At 45.4% G+C, this 22623-nt stretch overlaps 1 protein-coding gene across 1 annotated transcript in view; it reads left to right on the top strand.

Annotated features, from left to right (window-relative positions):
- The window catches only part of Bchs (WD repeat and FYVE domain containing 3 bchs), a 109339-nt gene that overhangs the window by 51688 nt on the left and 35028 nt on the right, over positions 1-22623 (top strand). Inside the window, exons 29-50 of the mRNA XM_077685557.1 lie at positions 181-342; positions 463-557; positions 696-804; positions 1256-1473; positions 1844-2034; positions 2671-2799; positions 5847-6041; positions 6600-6755; positions 7265-7466; positions 9403-9474; positions 10166-10252; positions 10340-10478; positions 10689-10857; positions 13040-13234; positions 14275-14373; positions 14937-15014; positions 15583-15715; positions 18007-18098; positions 20095-20260; positions 21342-21517; positions 21720-21868; positions 21994-22050. Coding sequence (XP_077541683.1) covers positions 181-342; positions 463-557; positions 696-804; positions 1256-1473; positions 1844-2034; positions 2671-2799; positions 5847-6041; positions 6600-6755; positions 7265-7466; positions 9403-9474; positions 10166-10252; positions 10340-10478; positions 10689-10857; positions 13040-13234; positions 14275-14373; positions 14937-15014; positions 15583-15715; positions 18007-18098; positions 20095-20260; positions 21342-21517; positions 21720-21868; positions 21994-22050 — 3069 coding nt within the window. The remainder of the gene's footprint in view (positions 1-180; positions 343-462; positions 558-695; positions 805-1255; positions 1474-1843; positions 2035-2670; positions 2800-5846; positions 6042-6599; positions 6756-7264; positions 7467-9402; positions 9475-10165; positions 10253-10339; positions 10479-10688; positions 10858-13039; positions 13235-14274; positions 14374-14936; positions 15015-15582; positions 15716-18006; positions 18099-20094; positions 20261-21341; positions 21518-21719; positions 21869-21993; positions 22051-22623) is intronic.

Raw genomic sequence — 22623 nt, 5'->3', positions numbered from 1 at the left:
GGTGTTTCAAAACCCTGTGTTTAAAACAGGAATGTGCTTCTGGTGCTGCAGTTCATTGCATGTTGGTCTCGTTGCTTTGTAGGAAGGTTTTGGCATCGTTGAAGAGGATGAATGCGTTGTGCTGCCCCTACGGGTGGCTTCGTTTCCAGTGGGTTAATGCGGCGTGCGCTCTGTTTCCAGTGAGCAGAAGGCCAACCTGCGCATTCTGCGTGACCTGGAGATGGTGACGAGGGTGCTGATGATGCTCCGCGACCCATACCTCAGCCCTTCTACAATTCGGCTGCTGTGCAACCTCCTCAAGACACTGCTTCAGAACACCAACCGCAGCGGGGACATCCTCAGGTACCCTCCCTAGCCGGGCATTATCAGTGTGTGTTTGTGAACTTGAACATGCGTGTTCCTAAACTGCGCCGTCAGTTTGAGTATGGCTTGTTGATTTCATGCTTATTCCACTTCGTAAAGGTTTGGCCAGTTCATGATATCAACTCTTCCCAACTCCATGACTTCTGAGAGACCACTGAACCTAAAGAGAGATTCTGAGGCAACAGAAAGTGCAGGTACGTTGTTGACAATCTGTGCTTCTGAAGTTGAATGGCCCGCCTTCGGTGGAACGACAACACTGTTAACTTTTCTGTTGTGTAAGCAGTGCTTTTTTGGCTCTGTTTATTTCACCATCTGTTTGTCTGCTTGTGCAGTGTCAATGGACGAGACGGCACTCCTGATACATCATGTGTGCCTGCGAAACCGCTGCCTGCATATCTTGCATCTGATGACGTACCAGGGCTCAAAAAATGTGAACATCCCGTGAGTGAAGTTTTCATTGGCTGTGCTCTCACTGGAGCACTCCCACAATTCCAGGAAGGCTAAGGAGGCAAATCTGCAATCCCTTCTGGGTGTTGGCTAATGGCATTTTGTATGCTTGTGTAAAGCTGTAACATGAGAGAAATTTGCCATTTTGTCTCTTGGAGTTGAAAGGAAAGCCTAGGGGGTTAACTCCAGCCAGTTGCTGTCCTAGGCACTCAGTGACACATTAGACATAACACATCAAGAAGTTTCGGGCTAGTTAAAATATGAAAAGAACACACCATAAACTTGACCCCAGCTTAGCTGTTTAATTGGGTTGAACACGTCATATTATTACACAAACAATTTCTGATTGTATTCGGTGTTTGAGCGTATTGAGCCTAAGCATGGGGATTGTAAGCAAGGTGGCCTGGGATACCCCGTGATGCATGTGCCCTGTTTTCGGTTTCAGGTTCTGTGAGGAGGTGGCCAGAGTGCTGGGCCTTGACTGGCTGCTGCTATTCATGCAGAGCCACCTGCATCCAACCACAGTGGTGTTAGCCTTGCAGTGTCTCACAGTGCTGCTCAGCTGCCCGAGCCTGCTACAGCGTTTTCGCGAGGCCTCCCACAACGGTGGCTGGCTGACCGAGACGGACCTGGTGCTCCAAAACAGGACCACTGTCCTCCTTGGTGAGCGGATTTGGCTGACTGTTCACCTATTAGGAGACAAGTGGGTTTGAAGAGGGGGCTGTATGTACCCTTAGTCAGCTCTGTCCAAGGGCCTCGCCTTGGTGAAGCAATGTGCCGTAGAAGGATCGACGATTGGGTGAGCTGTTAGTGGTTCTTGGAACACCTTGAAGTAGCACAAGCTTGACACGGACACAAGAAGAGGGATGTAGGCGGGCCACAGTGCTGTGGTCTGTCTACACTGCTCTTGTGTCCATGTCTAAGTTGCGCTACTGCGCTACTTTAAGGTGTTTTAGGGAGCTGCAAGTGGGGGTTGCGGGTGTGGTACATATGGGGCGAGTGCAGGTGCACGCTGACTGGTTCCTCTGCCCAGGTTTCAACGTGTCTACTGCAAACAACAAGGGTGCCGGCAGCCAGTCCATCAGGATGGAGGCGTACCAGGTTCCGGGCTTCCAGCAGCTGCAGTGGCTCATGTGCCAGCATGTCACAGTTCCAGACGTCAATTTCCTCCTGCTGGCCATGCTGATGGGGCGCCCTGTTAGCCGAATCCCGTGCGGACTGCAGGTACGGGAACTGGCCCCATTTGGGCTCCTCTTGGCCCCTTGGCTTTGAGGCTAGCAGCTGCATGCCAGCTGCTGAAGCCTTCAGGGTGGCTTTCTGGGGTGCTTATAGTGGTAGCACCAAAGACCGTGTTCACATGCGATACTAGGCAGTTTTAGCATATCGTTACCGTGTTTACGTTACCGTTTAACGTGTTTGCGGGGGTAGACTGCGCAGCGCGAGAGTTACCGGGAACGGTAACTTACCGGCACAGGCTTCACCGTCGCCAGCGCTTCCGGTAACACGGGAAACGGTAACGCAAACACGGTAACGATATGCTAAAACTGCCTACTGTCTCACTCTTGTTATACCCAAAAATAGGCCTTTCCTGCAGGCTGGCATAGCTGCTAGATGCTGGGCAAGCTTAACTTACTATGTAGCAGTTTATAACGTCTTCCTTTTTGTTTTGCATAAATTATAAAGTAATGCGCGATTAAAACTAGCTTATTTTGAGTGCACCATTGTTGAACTTACATAGCACTTTTCTTGCCTGAGGAGTAATCTAGCAGGTGGCACAGTATCCTAGAACTTTAGAGCTTCTGCTGCATCCCTGCAATCCTGTAAAAGAGCAATAAATGTGCGATGACTTTCTCCTCGCAGTTTTCCCTGGACAATATATGGAGCTTCTTGTTTGGTGTGCCCCCCGGTCAGTCAGTCATGGCTCAAGGGGACATCAACTTTGAGCTTGTTGTGGTGCTGCTGGCCATGGTGCGCTGCATTCTGAGCCAGGTGAGTCGGTCCACGTTTGTGCCACGCACGGCCGGGGGGTGTTTGGCCGCAACAAAGGGCCGCTTTTTTGAGGAATGCCTGCACCAAAGGAGCCTCTACTAACTAATATGGTACTGTGTAATTTGAGGGCAGGTCAGGTGTTCTATTTGGACAAGATATTCCCATCAGTGCCAAGGCTGCTGTGGTATCTGGAGCTGTGAGTGGCACATATGTAACTCGTTATCGAGGCACCTTGAGTTTGGAACAGGTTTCATTCAGCGAGCTGGCACTCAGCATGGCATTTTCATGCTCAGAATCTGATTGTACAAGCAGCATTTCACATGGAGAACTCCCTGCTATGAGTACCCAATTTAAAACAAATGTTATTCGTTCCCTGCACGCTTACAAATTGTTTTCTGAGGTGTTTCTTTGAACTGCATGCCCCAGAAAATTCAATTTAACATTACTACAGTGTCGACCATTTGTAACCTAAAACCGCTTGTAGTGCGGGACCGGATATAATGTGGGTTTTCCTGGCCAATGGTAGGCCTCCGATAGAACTCAATGCTTAAGCGTACTGCTTATAAAGCGGTTGCCCGAAGCACAATACCATTTATAGTGTAGTTTTTTGGCGGGTCTGCTGACTGACTGGTGTAGCTGGAGCACCATTTTAGCGTTGCAAAAACCATAGAAAAAACATGGTTCAGCCATCTGACGCAGCCCGTGCTTCCTTCTCCCCTACAACTTAGACACAGAAAATGTACAAATAGGCACCCTTTAGTTAACGTGTTCCGTTTACACTCGAGTGATAACCACACCTGCCCTTGTTCTCGGCACTCCTCTGAAGATAGCAAGCCCCTCTGTTTCCTAAGGGGATGATAAGTTGATGCGATTAGAACCTTATGCAGATAAGCAACCACCCTTTTCCCTTTCGAACATATGGGGATAGCTAGCTGAGCCACGACACCTGAGGTTTCCACTACCTCTACATTATGCTGATAAGCAACCGCCTTTGGCATCCCAAACGCAAGACGCTGATGGAAAAAAAAAAAAAAATCTGACTTGCGTTCTTATCACACTGTCTCGCCGGCATAAGCAGGGCTGCTTCCCTCTGCAGCATCACTTCTTCTAGACGCTAAGAAATGCAGATCCCTCAAAGCATAAACACAAAGTATAGGTTAAAGCTGCGCTCGTGCAGCAGCATCTGATGGGAAAAAAAAGACGAAATAAAGACCGAACCTCTGTTTTTAATTAAGTGGCATTCATTTGAGTGATGATAAACAAAGAATGATTGAATGGTAGCTTGCAATATGGTCAGATTCACGCATGTTTTGTTTATAGTGTGGTACCGCTTATAGTGCGGATTTTCACAGCTCCCTCGAGATGCATTATAAGCGGTCTACAGTGTACAAAAAGTTTACATCACTGACCACCTCATCTAGACCAGGTGCACAAAATGTGGCAAGAAACAAACATCTTACGTTCTACACATTTTTTGGGGTGTGCGTCGTTCGGTAGCACCAATGTTAAATGGTTGGCCAGCAGTGAGACAATGAGCAGATCTGCCACGACTATAGTTAAAAAAGCTGCATTTCCCTTAACCCTGTTCGAATCGTGTAGTTTGACTTGTCGCTGAAATGCAAACAGAGAAATGAAATTTCAAGACAAGGGGTTTATTTGTCGTCCCAAGTGGAGGCCTCATCATTGTTGCCAGTGGTTGCTCATGATTACGCATTTTTGGATACCTGTAAAGGCAACATTTTTTTTTAAAGAGAATGTTTGAAATAACGCTTGTGTTGTCCATTCCCATGCCTGGGGTCCATTGTGTTTTGCGCCACAGTTATGAGTATGTTGCAACTAGCCCAGCTCTGCACTTTGCGTTGAGATGAAAGATGAAAATATACTTAGCCTTAACTTGACCCGCGTGCAGGTTAGCTATCCACCTTGTATTTCCTGATCTTGAAAAAAAGGGTTGAATTATAAATGGGTGAATACAGTAATTCGTGTACTCCCTTTTGTACTTGTTCACACATGAAAATATCCGGAATGGTGCATAGGATTATTACACATGGTCAACCATGACCAGTGAATATATTTATGGCCCCACAGGGAACTGCAAAGGCTTTAACAAACAATCTTTTAAATTTACCAGCTTGTCAAAATACATAAGGGTGGGGATACTGACAAAATTGGAGTAGTAAATTATCTTCCTGGGAGAGCACCATATTAGCTCAATTCTCAAAGCTTGCTTTTATAGAACAAATGCATGCTCTTTCGTCTGCAATTTTTCGAGATCGGACTGGCCGCTCACATTGATAGGGGTGCTAATCTTTATTATAGGTAGTTTACAAGCGTGTAGTGGTTCCCAGTAAAAATTAACGGTTGCAGACCTGGATTGTTACAGCAAACAACTGCTTCTTCACATTTGCTTAGCGAGTGCGCAGCTGTACAATACATTTGTGCATGCCTCATAGACAACAGAAGTGGGCATGCCCTTGGTGCTCTTGTTTTCAGCCGTGTCCCTAAAGTAATTGTACGTTGTTGGTCCTGTGAAAACCATCCCATAAGGCCTGTGCACAGCTGTAGTGAGCAGCGGCCGGGCTCTGCTCCTCCCATCCCTGGATGCTGGTGTGGCTGTTAGTGGCACTCTTACGGCTTAGCGGCATGACTTAGCCATCTCATGGGCCCTGCACAAACCCACCCAACTTGCAACAGTCTCTTGGGGGAGCGACTGCTATGAAAACATTTTTCCTGCTACAGGAGGTGCCACAAACTGCTCTGTCATCAATTCATCATTATTAGCCATGCAGTCGAGATCAGCATGTATTGTTGAGGTGTGATGCATGGTCCTGCTTTGTTTGTGTGTTGTCGCAGAAATACAGCAGGCATACACATTTAGAGCGTGAGCAAAGTGCACTTTTGTTTGCTAGTAAAGAGTGGGCATTTTACATTATATGTCCGGATTCCTTGGTCTGCTGCACATCGCAGGCAGTTACTGTAGTAGTGGCACAATTGTTAATCAATTTATAGTAGTTTTTATAATTATTTCTTTTTGTCTCACTTTGCAGCCACGAGCAGAAAGTATGGCTGGTGTGGAGGAGCATCCTGTGACTCTCATCCAGTTCCTCATGTACCTCTACAACAACCGACAAGACTTCATGAACATGTGCATGAGCTCAGACATTCTTTGTGCCCTGTCAAGTACACTGTTTCCATTCGCAAATGATCTGAGTGAGGTCGCATCTCCGGCAGAAGATTTTCAGGTGAAACAATTTTTCACTTCTTATTTGTACATTCCTGGCGGCTGAAGAGCCATTGCTTTTTGAGTGACTGATTTAAGACTGAAGCATTAAAGTTCACTTTTGCTTTAATTTTTTGTTTATTTCTTATTGGCATAGTAAAATCCTGTTGACATACATGTTTGAAAACCATACAGTTGGGGGGAAAGCTTTCAGTTTTGGGGGGGGGTGGAAAATCAAAACTGGGAGTTCAAATTTTTGGCTGAATCCACTCATTAAAACGTTATTTATTTTATCTTACCTAATATTTAATTCATCGCCTCGAATAATTATTTACTTGCTGCATGAGAAATCCATATTCCTGATTTTAATCGGCCCAAGTTACACGGAACACCCTGTATATTGAGCATACATAAACAGGACTAAGCTTTCACCACAGTGCTGCCAGGAAAACGTCAGTGAGAGACGCATTTGTGGGGCTCTGCTGTGTTTGTGATATCGCTGATTCATTGTAGCTGTGGTGACCTATAGCTTCAGCTGCTTCATTTGCTTCCTCATCTAATGGTCTCTGCTTTATTTCAGATAATCTCCAACCCCAAATGCCAGGAGTCTAGCGCAGGCCTGTCAAAGCACACGGCACGCAAATATGTGATGGACTTCCTGAGAGTCATTGTAGTGGACAGCCTTTCTCTGGCTTTTCCAACCAAGCAAGCACCTGTCATTGACCTTGTTTTGGAAGTGAGTGCCTCGTGAGAATCTTTAATGTGTGATTCGGGTCTCCCTTGACTCTGTCAGTGCCACTGTACCGCTCCGTTCTCACGGCCATGCCACTGACGCACCCTTGTGGTTTATCGTGGGCACGTCACTAAGCATGCACCACCTCCTGAAGAACTAGACTCTGAGAGGGTTAAATCTGTTCCAGCATTCTGCAAGGTGGGGCAATTGGTTGTATCGACATCCAAGGCTTAACATTCCATCAACTCCATTCCCAGTGGCCAGTATATGTCTTATTAAGCCTCCTTTGGGACCCAGCAGCTCATTTGAAATAGCACCTCTCACTGTGGAAGAAAAAGTGGGTGCGTCCCAACAAGGGTAGATTGAGCATGGACAATGGTACAAAATAGGCGAGAGAATGTGTTCTTGTTTTTACCAATGGTCATATAAAATCCTGGAGAGACTTGCTACATGTACAGCTGCAGCCTCAGTATTTGGTTGAGGTTGTTTGCAGCTGTCATTTTCTGTTCCAGGCCTTCCCGAACCATGCAACTCTTGGCCAACAGAAGGAATTTGTGACAGAAATCTTGTCTTCACTCAGAGAGCACCTCTTGGCAGCTGATGTTCTGTTTGGTGAACAGGCTGCTTTGCCCATCACAGCTGGAGGAAAATACTCAAATATTCCGCCAAACATTTTTTACCTGACGTCCTGCTTTGTTGATAAGCTGTGGCAAGGTGAGTGAACACATGAACGCATCGTTTCAATATTAGTATCCCCGTTTTTTGTCATGCAAGAGCAGTTGAAAGAATGCGTAAGTGCTATGTAACCTAACAAAGCCTAACGCTGTCTGCAGCTGAAATAGCAATGGGGTGTAATTCGAGTTCTTTCAGTGTTGCATCGTGTACTCCAGTGTTGTTTCTAGTCTACTCTGTTAGTATTATCGATTTACTTGACAGCAGTCTTTTGGGAATCAGTTGTGTAATACTTGCATATCAGTTGACGCTCCCCTTTTACAGAAAGAATGTATGTAATAGCGAATTAAAATATTTCAGCAATAGTTTTGCATTCATTCCCAAAGATCAGTAGGTGAAGTAGGTAGGTGGAATTTTCAGTGAGAATAGGAACAGATTATTTACTGTGAGAAATGCTTTGGATGCTTGTAAGGAAAAAAAATTGGGCCCATCTCCCCACGAGGGGGGACTCGAGTAAATGCGTCGCGTAGGGGGTGGGTGTATTGCGTTAACGTTAGTGTTCGGAGGGTGGTGGTGGGGTGGTAGTGAATGTGTTAACTATTATTGCTTATTACTATTAATTATTATTATTTCTTTCATATATTAATTATTACTTTCGTGATTTTGCGACTCGAGTCCCCCCTCGTGGAGAGATGGGCCCAATTTTTCTTTTTTTTTTTGTGACGCAAGAAGTGAAGGCAAGGAGTAGGTTGTTGTAAGTCGTTATTTATTTATTTTGCGGTTGTCGTTGTATTGGACGCTGAGAACGACGGCTTTGTGGTCGCTAAAGTGTACTGTTGCAGCAACTGGTGAAGACGAGATCGATGCAACTGCTGCCGTGTATCAGCAGCTTCTTGACGTAGTTTGAATGAGTCAAGGATATAAGGCGCGTTCGTAGCCTTTGATTCTGTGTCGGTTTTGTGGCGCAGTGGGAAGAGCACCATGTACCTCGCGTTCCGCCCACAGGGTCGTGGAATCGAAACCAGGCGCCGACTACTTTTTTTTTTTTTTTTTTTAGTGTAGGGGGAGGGGTGCGGACGGACAACAACGCTGCACCTGTTGTTGAGAGCGAGGAGGGTACGGGGGAGAGACGCGCACCTGCGCCTCGCCGCGACGCGCATGCGCAGTGAGCGTGTGGACGCCGCCGCCGACGTTCGAGGAACATCGTGCGACTAAGAAACGCTCCGCGTTTAAAAAAACACGGCAAGAAGAAGTTATGACCTAACCTTGAACTAAAACAGCAATAAGTGAATTGTTCAGCCGCAACAGAGTTCAGGCCATCATTAAAAAATGCCTAACGTTCCGCACATCGCACTTGGCTTGCTTCTTGGCAAAAAATATTTGTTTTTTTTATATAACTTAGACGAAAGATTAAAATTAATATTGATGTAACTTAGACAAAAGATCAAAATTAATATTGAATAATAATAATGTATTTATTAATAACTAATATCTTTCTCCGTATATTAAATTTTCCACCAACTGACAAATGAGTAATAATTTACTGTGGTGTGTACTGCCTCACACTACCGCAAAACCTCATTACAAGAGACACTCAAGGGGCCTGGGAAACGTCTCTTGTAACCAAGGTCTCTTGTATGCGATGTTGCTAACATGGCGAACATAGAGGAACCAACTGAACCGTTTTCATTAAAATGTCTCTTATAACCAAGTGTCTCTTGTGACAGTATACCTTGTAACGAGGTTCTACTGTATTTTTGTAGTTTGGTCAATTAATTAAGTGGTTAGGGTTAGAGTGAACGAGTACTGTATGGTGCTAGCAACACTTTCTTGTGGGTTATTCTTCTCTTGTGCATTTCTGTAGAACACATATTTAGGGAACTGTGCTTCCTTATTATCAGCTGAACTCAACCTTGAAACTGCCATATTTTTACTGGCCCAACAATGTGTGATGATTGTGTGTGCGGTTGCATTTCAGGTGTTTACTCCAGAGATCCCCATGAAATTCTGGATTTCATCATTAAGCTTCTTGGCCAAGTGAAACGGAAAGGTATTGTGTTGGTTGAAAAGCCATGAGGATTGCACGGAAGGACGACACAAATAGAGTAGACAGCAGGACGAGTGCAACTAACAACTTATTTATTCAAGGGCTTACATACCCAAATATAAGACAAATTAGCGCATGCGCCGAACATACATATGCATACATACGTACATACGAACATATATACATACATTGTGTTGGTCGTGTTGTAATAGCAGTGACCACACTTGTAAAACTTGTGCATTGGTTTAAAAAAGAAGCCTCTCTTAAACCTACCTAGAAGTGTCTGTTGGCAGTCACTGCTGTCATTGTAATACAGGCTGAATAAGACTGCAAATATAATTATTTTGGTATCCTGCTTTTATTTGAAACACTTGCTTCGGTCCTGCTTTACTGAAAAAATTAAAGTTCTTGGGTACATGGTGTACAGGAACTACCTAATTGGTCATATGTGTAGGTTATTTTCTGTAGGGTAAAGCTTTATGTCAGGAATTTAATAAAATGTGTTGATGATATCATACTGGCCTCACATTGTTGCAAACTTTGAAGTGCTGCTACAGGTAATCTGTAAATGTAACTGGGAAAAGGTCATTTTTCTTTGTGTTGTTAATGTTGTTGCTTTATGCTTGTTGTTAATGCTGGGATATAAAGAACCAAGTTCCTGTCTGACTGTTTTTTTCTTTACTCTTTCTTGCAGGAATGCACGTGCAGACAGACAATGTCTATAGGAGCCTGAACCGAACATTGTTGTTCATTCTTTCAAGGCCTACCGAATGTGTTGCAGGTTAGTATCGCCGGTGGGAACTCATTGCCACTCCCCAACTATTGCCTCACGACTGAAATGCCTTTGCTGCTGCTTTGCATTATCCAGACCAGATGACCAAACTGGAGTGCCTCCAGAAGATGATAATACACAGGACACTCATGCTGGTTGCGGCCAACTCAGAGGCGGAATTCATTCCTTGTTTGTGTTACTGTCTTCTACAACTGACGGCTGATGCCCAAATTAGGTAAGCATGGGGAGTAGCCGAATCCAAGCAGCAGAATAAATGAGCGCCTGATGGATAAGCCTGCTTGGTAGGGAGTGAGTGGGCTTGCACAGTCCTTTATTAAGCTTCAACGTAGCTGTGCCCTGCTTTAGTCGTCTTGGTGGCTAGGCCTGTTTTAACACCACCCCAACACTGTCTTGTGGGTTAATTTTTCTGGCATCTTGTTTCTAGCATGGAGACAGTGCGCCGGACCACTTGGCACATCAACCCCGCTTCTTTCTCGGACCGCACTCGGAACAGTGCTGACAACAAGAACTTGAGCTCTTCCGAAGAGGGACATCTGTTGGTTGCATCAGCAGCCTGCAAAGTTTGGGAGATCGTCTATCTCTCCAAGAGACAGGTGAGAGAGCAGTCTGAACATGCACTGAGTCTCAAGGGGGGGGGTGAAAGTAAATAAAGATGGAGAAGAATACGGTTGGAAGTGAGTAGAACATCGCTGCTACAGTATGGTACACGTATTCTGGCCCGTATAAAAGTTGAGCCACGACACCCACGTGTCAATGTGCCTGTGATTTCATGCTACGTACTTCTGGTTGTTTAAAAGGACGCTAAAGTCTAAAAACAAGTTGGTCTGTATCAGGAGAATACAGTGGCATAAATACAGATAGACCATTCACAGCGGCAACTGCTTTTTAGTAGGCAGGAAGTGTCAAAAGCATGAAAATGGATATTGTTGCCCCATACGCACTTTTCCACTTTATGATTTGTAACGTCACAAATCGTGAATGGTGAAAGAGGGTTGGCAGAGTTCGTTTAGACATTTCTACAAAAGTAACAGTGAGGTAGGGGACATGTGAATGTGAAATGAGCATATCTGGCAACCTCCGATGAACGCACATTATTACAGTACTGAATTGCACCTAGTAAACATAACCAAACGGGGTGCCTTACTACATACCACAAATGGTAAACAGTGCTTCATTTCTATTTCAACCATGTTTTGCCTTAGTGCACAAGCATGGTCATACGATTAATGTGGGTGAATACAAGAGGTGTAGTCCCTTCTTAGTGCCCATATATTGTATACAGTCCAGCCCGCTTATAATGAACACATTGGGAAACAGAAATCAGTTTGTTATATTCGTTTTTCACTATATCTGAACATAAAATATATGTATACGAATGGTAGTGGGAAACGAAGATATGTTCTTTGTAGCCGGGATTTCGTTAAAACCAGGTTCACTATAAGTGGGCTATACTGTGTGCGTGCGCGCGCGTGTGTGTGTGTGTGTGTGTGTGTGTGTGTGTGTGTGTGTGTGTGTGTGTGTGTGTGTGTGTGTGTGCGCGTGTGCGTGCGTGCGTGCGTGCGCGTGTGCGTGTGCGTGTGCGTGTGTGTGTGTGTGTGTGTGTGTGTGTGTGTTCAAAAGTCAAAAGATTTTGTGCGGTCAGCTATTGGACCAAACTGGCTATTAACTTTTCCGCTGCCCAGTTTTTTTCTACACGTTCTTCAGGTAGCGGCTTTCTGGAGGAAAAATGGCACACTATTTCGGGGGCTCCTTTACTTTGTGAAAACAATTGAAAGGAAACAGGAAGGAGAAATTCCAGCTTTATTTGTGTATGAACAAATGCTATTTCCTGCCGAACAACAGTTGAAAAAGTGATGCAAGGTGCGATCTTTCAGTTGAAACAAAAAGTTATGTATGGCCTTTAGTGTCCTTTTGAAACTAAACTTTTGGGTCTTAGTATTGGTAGTGATGTGGCTGCTTCGCTTATTGGCATAACGAGCGCTCTTTACGATTGATATTTGGGGTAGCATCCATTGTGCAAGTGTCCTTTCACACTCTTTTAGGATAATTACCTGGTATGTGTCACGTGATTTGGCAACGAGCTACTTTGTTTTACCACAGTCTTCTAAAGTCCTTATAGATGAATAGCATGTTTGTAAATAAGGAGGAAAAGCTGCTGTGAGGCTCAGTGGCTAAGGTGTTGTGCTGATGAGCCCAAAGATGTGGGTTTAATCCCGTATGCAGTGGCCATTTTTTTTTTTATTTATTGAGGTGAAAACAAAAATGCCTATGTGCATGTTCCCCAGGTAGTTGGAATTAATTTGTAGTTTTCCAATGCGGCGCACCCCATAGCCCAGGGGCAGCTTCGGTGTGTAAGAACCCCAAAATTTGAATGAAAGCTTTCTTTTGAGGGAGGGGGTTGGCTTTAAAAATCGTTTTCTGCTTGTGTAGAGACGATATTCGTGCACGTCACCAGAAGGGCATGAACATGAACAAAGAGCACTCAGAACAGTCGCACTTGGCACTTTTAATGCTCTCTAATGAACACAAGCAGCACATGAAGATACCTGTGTGGCTGCAGCAAGCAGGGAAGCTTATGCGACCTTATTTTAGCCACCATGTCAGTACAGCACAGCAAAGGTGTAATCTGGGCACGTGACGAGTGTAAGTGGTGCACTGATGTTGCACACTGCTAATGCTGTTCCCAGGGAGTGGGGCACGCTGGGCAGCAAATGTAATTGCCATTATTACCCTTCCACAGTCTACGATATGACTTGGCTGTTTCCCCCTCCCCAGGCCCTGGAGGAGCTGTGCAAGGTGTCCCTGCCCGTGGCCGAGGGCAGCTCGGGGGGCCAGATCCCAGACCTGCAGAGCCTGTGGGAGGTGCTGCACGAGCCGTCCTGCCGCGCCTGGACCAGCTTCCTGGACTTGGAGCGCAAGAGCGGCTACACCCGCGAGGTCATGCAGACTCAGATGCAGACCGTCAGCCAGGTGGGAATGGCTGGCTTGGCTGTTGCCTGTCTACCTGGTGCGCCCACTGCTTGCTTAGTTCTCCCTCCCCTTCGCTGCCAGTGGTGTAGTGGCCGATACGCTCTGCTGCGGCACCCAAGGTTTTTCAAGGTTTGATTTCTGACTGTGGGAGCTGCAGATCTCGGGGATGCACACTTGCGTGTGAGATTTTGGTGCGTGTTAAAGAATGCCAGGGGTCTGAACTATGATGTAGTTTTGACAGGTCAAGCCCCAATAGATTGTGATTCATGTGTCATACTTCCGATTTCTAATGTTCGAATTTCACCCTTCATGCCAGTGACGATTCAACTTCATATGCCACTTCTCATATTAGGGATCAGCAAGATCGTTACCCCGCACATTGCCCCTCTCTCCATGTTGCCAAGCGGTGGGATGAAACACCCCTGTCTGTTGCACCAAAGTGCGTCATTCTTTTTCACCCCAGAACTGTATTGAATGCATCCAGCAGTGCAGAGGCAAATCGTTCAACACTGCCTATAGAGTATAAAGGAGCATCACCTTGTTTGAGTTAGTCATGAAGATAAAGTTTTCAAATACTACTCTAGTGGGATGCGTAAGTTTACCACTGTGTTATCGACTATCTTTTGTAAAATGGGACAACCGTCAGTCAGTTGGAATAAATCTCCGGTTCATATTGCTGCGTCTGTAGCAGCCTTTATTCCGCCATTCATGTGGGTAGCACAGCTTGCGATGCCTGGATTTTGTCATCCCATTCACTGGCAGTAGGAACACAGGGGTTCACAGATTTGCCTGCACTCCCAACAGCGAAGGTGTAGGTACAGAAGAAAAAATGCCGAGTTGGTTTATCTTATGGTGTCAGCACTGCACTGAACTGCTGCTAACTCACCAAGTTCAAGCTGAACCGAACAGACCCATAGTGCCCCGCGCCGCTAGCTTACTTTACTGATCAACTAATGGGAAGACATCAGTACTGTTCATCACTTAGGCCATCTAAATCCAGTTACACTTTTTTTTTTTCCCTCATTATCTTCTGCATCCAGAAACTTCAAAAAGTAACTGGTGGCCTGTCGAGGCTCGCAAGCCGCAAGATCAAAAGGGAGCCAGCACCTAAAGTGCCTCTAAGCACCATGACAAGCCACGTAAGTTTTGATTTTTTTTTACCCAGAGCACGGGTTTACCGTAAAGTTCCAAAAGGATGCTCACCCAAAGTACAGAGCTATCAAGTGAAAAATACGGGATGGGCGATCTTTCAGGTCAGGTGCGAAAAACTACAAAAAGTGGTCACACCACCAACCAAAACTTCAGAGATATCAAGAAAAAATACTCGATGTGCGAACTTTCGGTTCAAGTGCGGAAAGGACGAATAAGTGACCGCATCAACACATGAATAGGTGATTCGCGTTTATTTTGTTCACTCATTAGCGCTAAACCCATCGGTTTTAGGGTATGGGCGATCTTCGGGGTGTTTCAGTAAATTGAACATTTCACCCCTAAAGGGGGGTGGGCGATGTTTTGGGGGTGGGCATTCGCTCGGAACTTTGCGGTAGGCCAACAGTTTGGAAACACTTGCCTTTGTTTTTTATTCTTTACGGGGTCACTGCATTTTGCAGAATAGTTGATGGGACAAAAACTTGTGAATTGCACCATTAAGTAATTTTTGTTTTGTGCTGCCTGACTTCATGACCTTGTCACTGTTTTTTAGGAGGTGGAAATGTGGACACAGGTGCATGTTTCCATCGTTCAAGAGCTCGTTGACATGCAACTGAAGCGTCACCAGCAGGTAAGCATGACGCCCCTTCTCGTTCAGGAAGCTGGCAAGCAAGTTTGTGTAAACTTTGTTGAAAACAGGCAACTGTGCCGGTATGCTGTATGTTTTTCTTCACTGTGCAGTGCAGTTGGATTTCTGAGCTACCCAGTCTTTTTTAATACTACGTATCTCTGGAGCGGAAAACAAAGCCAGGCAGCTTATCACATCCAAGAGATGTTATTGGAGCACATGGGTAGAGCACGCTAAGTTCCTTTCTTCTAGTTCATGGTCAGATGCTTTTTTTTGTGTGTGTGTTCTGTTTCTCATTCTATTTGATGAGGGTGTTGGCAGAGTTCGTAGCTGTTTTAACAGGTCCAGCTCAACAAGAGGTTCGATCGCACCTAGCTGTAGCGCTTGTTTTGCTTAACTGACTGTGTGCTAGGAGTGTGTGGGGACCACCTTACCTTATTGGTGGAGCCACCTTATACTAAGATACAGCATACTGGGTTGGCCAAAACTTGGATGTTGTGGAACTGCTGCAGTGAGCATTTGAGTCAGCCTCAAAAAGTGAATGTGTTCCATGTTCTATATTACTCTGCAGAGTCAACAGCATCTGCAAAAAGATGTCTTTGAAGACTGGCTGCAGACAGAGTCCGAACTAACCCAAGAACGAGGTCTCTGGGGCCCACTTGAGGGGTCTATTTTAGACAAGTGGATGCTTGATATGACAGAAGGTATGGCTGCACTAAGTGTGACATTGCTTTTGGTATTCTGACACTCGATTTCATTGTTTTGTAGGTTGCATTTGATTTTCAGTTATACAGTCAAACCTCGATGTAACGAAGTCGGTAAAATTCGCAATTTACTTTGTTACATTGAAATTTCGCTACATGGAGATTTGCGGTTAAAATGAAGTGTTAACTGTGTGAAGCAGTTCCTGCAAGCAAAAACGTAGCGCGCATACATGGCTGGCGCACTGTTTCTGTTTCTGTTGGAGCTTACCCGTCTACGTGGGCATAAGCATGAATCGCATGGAGCGTTTTCTGCACACAAAAACGTGCCTCGCAAGACACAGGCATGCTCACGCAGCCGCAGAGGAGACCTCCTGCGCGTTTCGGGTAGCTCCAGTGACCGCTTCTAACCACTCACTGAAATATCATGCGGGCAAGAAGCTGATGATGTGGGCGAAATTTACACTGTAAAACGTCATCCGCGCCGCTTAGGAAAGCGCCCATCAATTATCCTCCACGGTGATAAGCCTAATCGTCTCTGGTGGGGCCAGGCGGCATCCCGGCGTGCTTCGAAGCACCCGGCATAGGGTGCACACATCCTCATTAGCGAAGGTCGTCAGGCTCCTCCTACTGCCGCACGCGGAGCGAGTCGCTTTTTGGCCGAGGCACAAGCCACCGCCTGCGTGCAATCGGGGACATGGCCGTGAAAAAAAACGCATGTGCAAGGCTCATAAAGGCCCACAAATGCTTTGCTGCGCACTTGCTGGAGTGATGGAAACCTGAGCGAACTCGAATGGAACAAGCATGAGCGAACTCGAATGAAAGACAAAGCGGCGTCATGCGGCAGCAGCGGTGCCATACGCAGTTTGAATGCAAGGAGCTTGTAGGCAAGGAGCTCGCTCACGTACTCCGTGGCTCGCTGCATCCGCGCATTGGGCAGCCCGTGACGCTGTTGGCATTTTATCAAGGCCTCGTTTCAGTGCTTGCATCTCCCAGAATCTACTTCTACAACCAAAATTTCGTGCCTCGATGTCCATGAAACTTCGTTACATTTAAATTTCGGCAAATGGGACTTCGTTCCACTGAGGGTGAAAATACATGGTGCGGTACTCATAATGGACCATGTGACTACACACTTAACCAAAGCTATCTGTCATATTTCATCCTACAAGTGCCTTGGCGTATACATTTCTAACAATCTCTCTTGGAACACACATGTCGACTACACCACAAATAACGCAAATCGTACTTTAGGTTACTTATGCGGAAACTTTTCTTTGGCTCCAACTAACCTTAAACTTTTCCTTTATCAAGCATTAGTCAGACCTAAACTTGAGTACGCGTCATCAGTCTGGGATCCTGATACTAGCTGCCTTGTTGACAGCATCGAGGCGGTACAGAATCACTCGGCCTGTTTCATTTTGTCACTTATTTCGTGTGGCCAGCGTTACCTCGATGAAAGCTGATCTTTAATTACCCACTCTTTCACTGCGCCGTAAAATTTCTAACTTTTGTCTGATCCATAGGATTTTTCATTGTATGCCCTCCCTTAGCAACATTCTCTTGCAGCGCCCATTATACGTATCATCTCACAACAAACATCAGTTTAAAGTGAGCGTTCCCAGTGCCTGCACCAATTTGTACTTCGAATCATTCGTTCCGAAAACCGCAAATCAATGGAACCACCTTCCAGCCTCTGTCGTTGCTATCAGGGACGTCACATTGTTTAAAAACACTGTTTGTAACCATTTTGCATAAATTTGCCATTTTAATTACGCTGTGTTTTCCGTTGTTTGTTTATTTTGTGTGTGCATGTTATTCAAGGGCGCAACCTTGTTGAATATTGTTGTTGAACTGCCCTGTCTCTGTTTCTTTTGACAAAGTCTTTTTTTTTATGGTTTTCAGACTGCCATTTTATGCATATATTTTTTTGTCTGGTGCATTTCTTGTTTGCCACCCGATGTATACCTGCTCCTCTCTGTAATGTTTTGGCATTGAGAGGACACACACACCCGCGCGCACGCATGCACGCACGCACGCACACGCGAAAAAACTTAACAAAAAAACAAGGTCCCTGTCAACATTTCTTCGTTTGTTGTCTTGTTTAGGGCTGTTTTTAAAAATATACTTTCTCCAGCTTGCGAAACTTTCAGTTCTCACTTCGTATCAATCATAGGGGGATGGGGGCATTGCAGGAGCTCATTATTTGGAGGGCTCATCGAAGTTTGATTCACTTGGGTCTCCTGAGAGGCATATCTCACAGCCCCTGGGGGGAACGCTTTGTTATCTTCTAGCGGGCCCCTGCCGTATGCGCAAAAAGATGGTGAAGAACGAGCTCTTCTACCTGCACTACCCATATCGGCCAGACGTCGAAGGAGGGGAGAATGTAAGTCCTATTCTCATACTTGAATGGTTGGCAAGACAACCGTTCAAGAAGCGGCATTCGTGATTCTTTTGCCCCATGAGACTGCACCTACTCAACAAGTATCATAAGTTGATAAAGCTTACTAAATTGATATCTAGTTAGGTTAAAATCTTAAATTTTTGTGAACTGTGTCAACTTACTCGTTTCAGCTTATCTGCAGTTAATATGTGTTATGGCAAAAATTAGCAGCCTATTAGAATAAGATGCTTTACAGCTTTCTTGAGTTTAAATATGGTTTTTATTTTGAGAGTGGGTACTTTGTGCTTGTGCTTTTTACTTTACAAACAGCTGGTGCATAAGCTTCACATAATGAAAAAATTATGTTAGTGCAGCGCTTGGTACTGTAAATTCAAGCTTTGATGCAGCAAACCAGTCTCTTATCTATCTAAATACCAGGTGTGGGCAACTATTCAAAACGTCTTAATATTGAAGCACTATTTAAAAAATTTGAGCATTTTCAAATTTTTACAGAGTTCGAAAATGCAAATGGGCAGTTGTTTCGATAAACTCGGACACATGAAATTACGCCTTGTTAAAAACAAGAAATGCCCCCTAAAAAAGCATGGCAGATATATTGTTTGGGCCACTGAGAACTGGTTGGGCACTGGATGTATTGGATTTGAGCGCTTACAATTGACCGCTGCAAACGTGCACCGGCTTCCTCCGCTAGCAGCGACGGGCTTTTCCGCAGTGCACCGGCAATCTGGCACAAGGGAGGTGCTTTGGGGGAGCTCCTCTTATCTCCTGGGCATTGGGCCAACTCCACCCTCGTGCTTCTCTTTTCGCATCCTGTAATGTTGTCCCCTTAATCTCCCCTGGTAGACCTCTAGACCCCTGGAGCCTCTCTAGAGAAGAAAGCCCAGCTGGGTATTGGGCCAGTGATGGGCCAAGTTTAATCTTTTCTCTTTTTTTGCCCGTAGTGTTCCTTTTTTTGTATAGGACATTGGAAGTGGGTTGTTTTGTTGAGCTTCTTGCTCCTAGAAACCACAATTAAGCTTTCTTAGCAAAACGTAGTTGACACTGCCCACTGGAAAAGGTGGTTTTCCCACCCGTGTAAGTTTATTATTGTGCACGCGTGTGTGTTTTGCTCTCAACTGCCTATTGGGGCTGTGCGAATAATGATTGTTGATTTTGAAGTAAATACAGAGTAAATTGTAATGGTGCTTAAATAGTTTCGAATCAAAGTGAATATTTTTGAATCGAAGCAAATATTTAGCAATTTCCTATAAGAAAATTGAAATTTAAAATTTCCCAAGCATGCTTCAGTGGCCTGTCGAAAAAAGGGTTTGCAAATTTCTCAATGGCATAAAACGGAAGAAAGAAAGAAGATATCCTGCTACTTTTTGCTTTATTGATTGTATATTTTATATGGGGCAACTTTCATCTAATGTGGTGACCTCAACCACAAGTGTTAAAATGGTTGTGCCATGAATGTCTGTCCATGCAAAGAGCTTTTCATGCCTAATAGAAACGTATAAATACTAGAGTTGAGACCAGAATTGGTGCAAGTGCGTGATCATAAACGTGCATGGCTGATAGTGTCACAATGTCAAAACACTTCTTGCCAAGAGAGCTTCATCTCAGTGTCTAGGAGTACAAAGCTAGCCAAATTTATTGTTTTTCATATACCCTTTACAAAAAAAGTGGGGGGACATAAAATAAAAAAAACATTAACTTAGTGGAGCTATTGGTGGTAGTGCTCTTCAACATTGATGTTTGGGCAAGTTGGTTTTCCACATCCTTGAATTCACAGCGCAACGAACAAGGACAAAGGGAAGACAAGGCACACAAGCGCTGCTTTATCGTTGCTTTGCTCTCGCTCGCTGCAGCTTGCACAATGTGGGTGGATAGTGCTTGCGTGAAATATTTTGTCGCACGTACAATGTGGTCACCTGCAATGATCTTTCTCTGGCTTTCACTCTGCTGAATGTGCTCTCTCCTCCCCTCGTGCATGCAGCGTGCCCTGAAGTACAAGGTTGCCACGAGCTTTGACAGCAAGGAGTACTATAAGCACTGCCGGCCAGACAGCCTTGTGGAGCATGACACCTTCTCCCCTGACGTCATTTCGATCACCGCTGAAGAATGGCCTCAGGAAGGGGACAGTGCTGAGGAACGAGAAATTGGTGCGTACCCTCTTCTGGTTGTCTCATGCTCCCATAACAAACACTCTCCTAATGAATGTAGTCTTGCCACCTACATGATTAACACTTCTCGCAAGAACTTTGGGTAAAAACTAGCTGAAAACGTGGTGCTGTGCTATACTATCATACGTGGGCATGAGCACTGTGCCCCTTGCACCATCCTGTGCCCTCTGCCTTTCCTCCACAATCCTGCTCCAAAATGCATTATTCTGCCAGAACTGCCCCAAAGCCCCACTGCAAAATGTGCCACCAAACTTAGCAGAGCACAGCTCCCTGAGCTGCTCAAAATATGCAAGCTCACTTCAACCGCTGTTGTATGTTTTACATAGAGCTGCTAGATAACAAAAAGACCTGGTTCTCTGCTCCAAGAGTATTGTGTCCTCTGTCTGTAAAGTTGGTCCAGTGCTCCACTCGTTCTTTACCGTGACCATTGTCATGTTGCAATCATGTCTGAACTTTAAGTGGTGAGAGTGGAAGCGGTGAGAACCAGCTGCACTAGAATTTTATTTACGCCAACTCTATTTGTCAGGGGCAGATGTAACCTACATAAAAAGAAATCTTTTTGCATATGAATTGCAGGTCATCCACATAAAGTAAAACTGCTGTTCAGGTGAACATGGACCTCACACGTTTGCTATAATGGGTGTCCTGTAAAAGCACAATTGTAGCTACGTGTTATTCCTTTCTAAACACTTTTAGGGAATTACGTTCGTCAAGATGGTAGGGAAACAATTTGTGATCACGTAAAAATACTGACACCCAAGCCTCCATTTTTCTGTTTTTGCTCACCTCTTTCATCGTGGCCAGTTCACAAATACAGAACAGCAAACACAACCCAGCGAAACAAAGCCCACTCGGTGCAGTGCCTTGGCACGCTTGAAGGTGCTTTCCCGTTGAATGTTAGTGTGGCAACAGAACTTGGGCATCTTCGGCATCCCAAGAACTGGACCAAAATAAAAAATGATGCCTCTAAAAGGTGGCGAAGAAACGCTAATTGTCCAAAACTGTTTTGATTATGTTGAGGAGCAAGCGAGAAAGTGTACTGTTCCCCTCGCGTGCCCAGGCTTTCAAGGTCTGCGCACGAGGCTGCAAGCCAATCGCAGCGTGAGTGGCGACCAGGACGAGGACAGCGAAAGCCTGGACCCTTCATTGGACGCCTCGGAGCCAGAAGGCGCTGCTCGGAAGGACGAGTCACCGGACAACCAGAGTGTGCTTCGACTTTTGGAAGAAGGCGAGAAGGTGGGCAGGGACGGAGCACTTCCGCAGATCCGGGCTCTAACATTAGTGGGCGGAGTAATGTGGGAATAGATTGCAAACTTTGGCTTTGGGCTGACAGCCACAGGGGAAGGGGAAAGAAAAAGCTGCTGCTGCACTGTCCTGAGTGGCATTGGCTGTTGAATGGCTAGCCTCTGACTGGGGCCGTCGTCTCCCTCTGTTCCAGATCACTCACATGTTTCGGTGTGCACGGGTGCAAGGCCTTGACACATGTGAAGGCCTACTGCTCTTTGGGAAAGAGCACTTTTATGTTGTTGATGGTTTCACACTGCTGAAGACGAGGGAAATTCGAGACATTGACTCACTGCCAGCCAAGTAAGGGCCTGTGTCAATCCCAAACAAATGTTTCTTGTGCTGCGGGTGTGCCGTCCGTGACTGCTCTCCCAGATCGGTTTTAAACTGGAGTCAATGTTCTGATCTGTCTTCTCTTCTTTCATTAGCATGCACGACCCCATTATTCCAAACTCTTCCCCAAGAAGCAAGCACCAGAAGAGAATGTGAGTATAAACCTGCGGGAAATGTGTGTTTCGGGTGTTGTGTAGCAAGTTTTCACATGCAGGAAAAGGACTGCTTGCAGAAACGCTGCCTGTCATTTATGAATGGAACTGTGTCTACCTCCTTTAATTCATGCCTATGCAAGTCTTGCTAATTTGTGCCTCAAAGGGGCCACGAGGACAAAATACAAGTTTGTTTTATTTGAAAGATTTCGGTTTTTATAGAGCTCCTAGCGCTTGTCTGGCAGCGAACGATGCCGTATTCACTGAGAAATTAATCAGTTTAGGTTAAAATTTTGATTCTCCCGCCAAATCGTGTGTTTTCAGGACATCAGCAAAGAAGTCATAAGCGCACGTATACAAACGAACTTGCACTGCGTGATTCGGCTGCAGCACTGCTTGCCGTCAGTCTTGCCAGATGGCGCTACCATACTCATGCATGGACCGTTGTCGGCCGTTGCTTTGTTTTTTGAGTGTATTTGCACCTGGCTTGTTTTTGTTACTGCAGAAAGTAATTGTTCCGTGAGACATGGAATATCCTCGACAAACAGGGTCACTTAAGACAACGTCGCTTAC

Source organism: Haemaphysalis longicornis, unplaced genomic scaffold (genome assembly GCF_048455015.1).
Source record: "Haemaphysalis longicornis isolate Haplotype H1 unplaced genomic scaffold, Haemaphysalis longicornis Haplotype H1 scaffold_1, whole genome shotgun sequence".
NCBI lineage: Eukaryota > Metazoa > Arthropoda > Arachnida > Ixodida > Ixodidae > Haemaphysalis > Haemaphysalis longicornis.
This window is presented reverse-complemented; position numbering and strand designations above follow the sequence as displayed.